This window comes from Triticum dicoccoides, chromosome 6B (genome assembly GCF_002162155.2).
Source record: "Triticum dicoccoides isolate Atlit2015 ecotype Zavitan chromosome 6B, WEW_v2.0, whole genome shotgun sequence".
NCBI lineage: Eukaryota > Viridiplantae > Streptophyta > Magnoliopsida > Poales > Poaceae > Triticum > Triticum dicoccoides.
In genome coordinates this window covers 718828612-718831179 of record NC_041391.1, presented here as the reverse complement: position 1 = coordinate 718831179, position 2568 = coordinate 718828612, and the positions used below count along the sequence as shown (strand labels likewise).

Sequence of the window (2568 nt, the reverse complement as noted above, 5' to 3'; positions counted from 1 at the left end):
AGTGACACCATGCTAAAATGAACACTGTTTTGTAAAAATCATGGATATTCGCATGAAGACCCAAGAATACCCCTAGCGCCGCCCCTGCACGTACGTGCGTGTTTTCGATCCTGATCTGTGTGAAAGATAAATCTATGCGATTGCGAAGTGGCTCATGGACAGAGTCGAGTCTCCCTGTTGATTGATGATGAATGCGTGGAAATTTCCAAGTCACACGAATTGGCTCCCAGTTGTCCTTCCATCCCGGAGTCCCGGCCGAGCCATCTATAAATACCCATGCCCCTTCGTCCCTAGCACATCAATCATCCCGCACTACTACCAAACCACGTGTAGACGACAGAGAAGCAAAGCAACTTGAAATGGCTTCGTCCCACCTGGCAGCAGCTGCCTCCATGGTCCTCTTCCTTGCCGTGTTCGCTGCCAGCACGAACGCGGCGACGTTCAACATCAAGAACAACTGCCCCTACACGGTGTGGCCGGCGGCCACCCCGATCGGCGGCGGTCGGCAGCTCAACACCGGCGAGACGTGGACCCTCGACGTCCCCGCGAACACGCCCTCCGGCAGGGTGTGGGGCCGCACGGGCTGCAACTTCAACGGCAACTCCGGGAGCTGCCAGACTGCCGACTGCGGCGGCGCGCTGTCGTGCACGCTGTCCGGGCAGCCGCCGCTGACCCTGGCCGAGTTCACCGTCGGCAACGGCCAGGACTTCTACGACATCTCTGTCATCGACGGCTTCAACGTGCCCTTGTCATTCTCCTGCAGCAACGGGCCCAACCTGGTGTGCCAGGCCGACAAGTGCCCCGACGCCTACCTCTTCCCGACCGATGACACCAAGAACCACGCCTGTAACGGCAACAACAACAGCTACCAAGTTACCTTCTGCCCATGAGGAAGAAGGTATCATCGTAGCTAGTAGCGGACGATACCACCACCAGCATAATACGCGTACATACAATGAGTGTGGAGAATAAAGTTTGTTACATAAGATGAATATAAGACGATGTTGTGAAAATAAGGCTGTCCGTGCGTGCAGTGTACGCATTTATACTATATAGCTTATAATTTAATTTATGTACCAGAGCCCTCAAATTAAATATGTTCTATGGTTATCAAACACTACTCCATACATGTTCCTGATTAGTTTTCCTTTTTTACAAGGGGCGTGTTAATGTCGCTACTGTGAGCACGCGACCCCTCCGGCGAAGGGCCATGTGCCCTTTCGCCCCCCACTCCTGGCGCTACGCCTCCGCGCGTCTTCCGCGGCCTCCTCGCCTCCAGCCCATGGCTTCGGTGGCGCCCCCTGCCTCGCTAACACCGGGCGCTTCCGCCACCGTCGGCGATAACTACCAACTGACAACGTGGTGGCGTCCTCGCGACGCCACGTCGTATCGCCCGCCCCGCCGCCGCGCTCTGCGCGCCATCATCTCTCCGCTGCCGCCGCGCAATCTGATTTTCCATCAATCTGAGTTCCCACCAGTTTCGCGCTTGCGTTATATCGTGTGACCGGCCGCTGGAAGTGTTTCCATTTTTACAAAGTGTCCCTTGACTGAATCAGCCGCCAAATGTTTTCGGTCAAATCTATGTTCGTATTTTCATTATCATATATAGAAAAAAAATTCTACATATGTAATTATTTTCTGTAAGTATATTTTTGCACGCATGCATGCTGCCCTACGTTGACGACGGCTTCTATCCAATGCTAGAGTAAATTGATTTATTCGTATCCTGGTTGGGTGCGAAGCTGCCAACGTATTGCTTCATGCATCACTTACTATGTTAGGCCGATCGTGTAAAAACTCTGCTTGCATGCCTCCATTTTATCGCTAGTGCTACTTTGTACTCCCTCCGTTACAAATTACTCGTCACAAAAATGGATATATCTAGAACTAAAATGCATCCAGATATATCCACACCTGCGACAAGTAATTCAGAACAGAGGGAGTAGAAGAAGATAAAGGTACTGCTCCGTCAGCTTCAAACGGCCTCCTCAACTCAGTCAAGCTATAGCGCGCGAAATGAAAATTAAGTTGTTGGTTGTGGAACGGACTGCTATATCATTCGAATCAGTGATAATATTATTAAAATATACAAAATAAGTACAAATAATATTGAATTTCAATGAAAATAAAATAAGTAACAATATTATTTTATTCTTTTTTTTGCCATTTATTCATTTAATATGACATAATTAATATCTTTAAATTTGTAAATCAAAATTGGACAAATAATATATCCATTATTATTAGAAAAATGTGAGGAATCCAAATATGACATCATTTATTTATTTTTAAATAAAATTAATTTTTAAAAATTTAAAAATTATTTTTTTGATTTGAAATAACTTTTTTTACTTTTGGAATTTTGAGAATCTGAGAAAACTTCACCGGGTAAACCCGGGTGAAATCGAGTCCCAATTTTTCTCTAGTTTTTTTATATATTAAACTTTTTCTTTCGACGTCGTATGGAAAAGTTATGGCCGCTTTAGATTTTTTTTCGTTTTTTCACAAAAAAGGTCAAAATTCTTATTTCAAAATTTCTATACCAACTAGACACTGAAACCTAACTAC

General features: G+C 46.0%; 1 protein-coding gene across 1 annotated transcript; it reads left to right on the top strand.

Moving 5' to 3' along the window:
* The first annotated feature begins 313 nt into the window (after positions 1 to 313).
* Positions 314 to 1013, top strand: LOC119320403 (thaumatin-like protein). Its single transcript, XM_037594503.1, has one exon. It carries the CDS (start codon positions 360 to 362, stop codon positions 888 to 890), a length of 531 nt encoding a protein of 176 aa, XP_037450400.1. The 5' UTR covers positions 314 to 359; the 3' UTR covers positions 891 to 1013.
* Positions 1014 to 2568: the final 1555 nt, after the last annotated feature.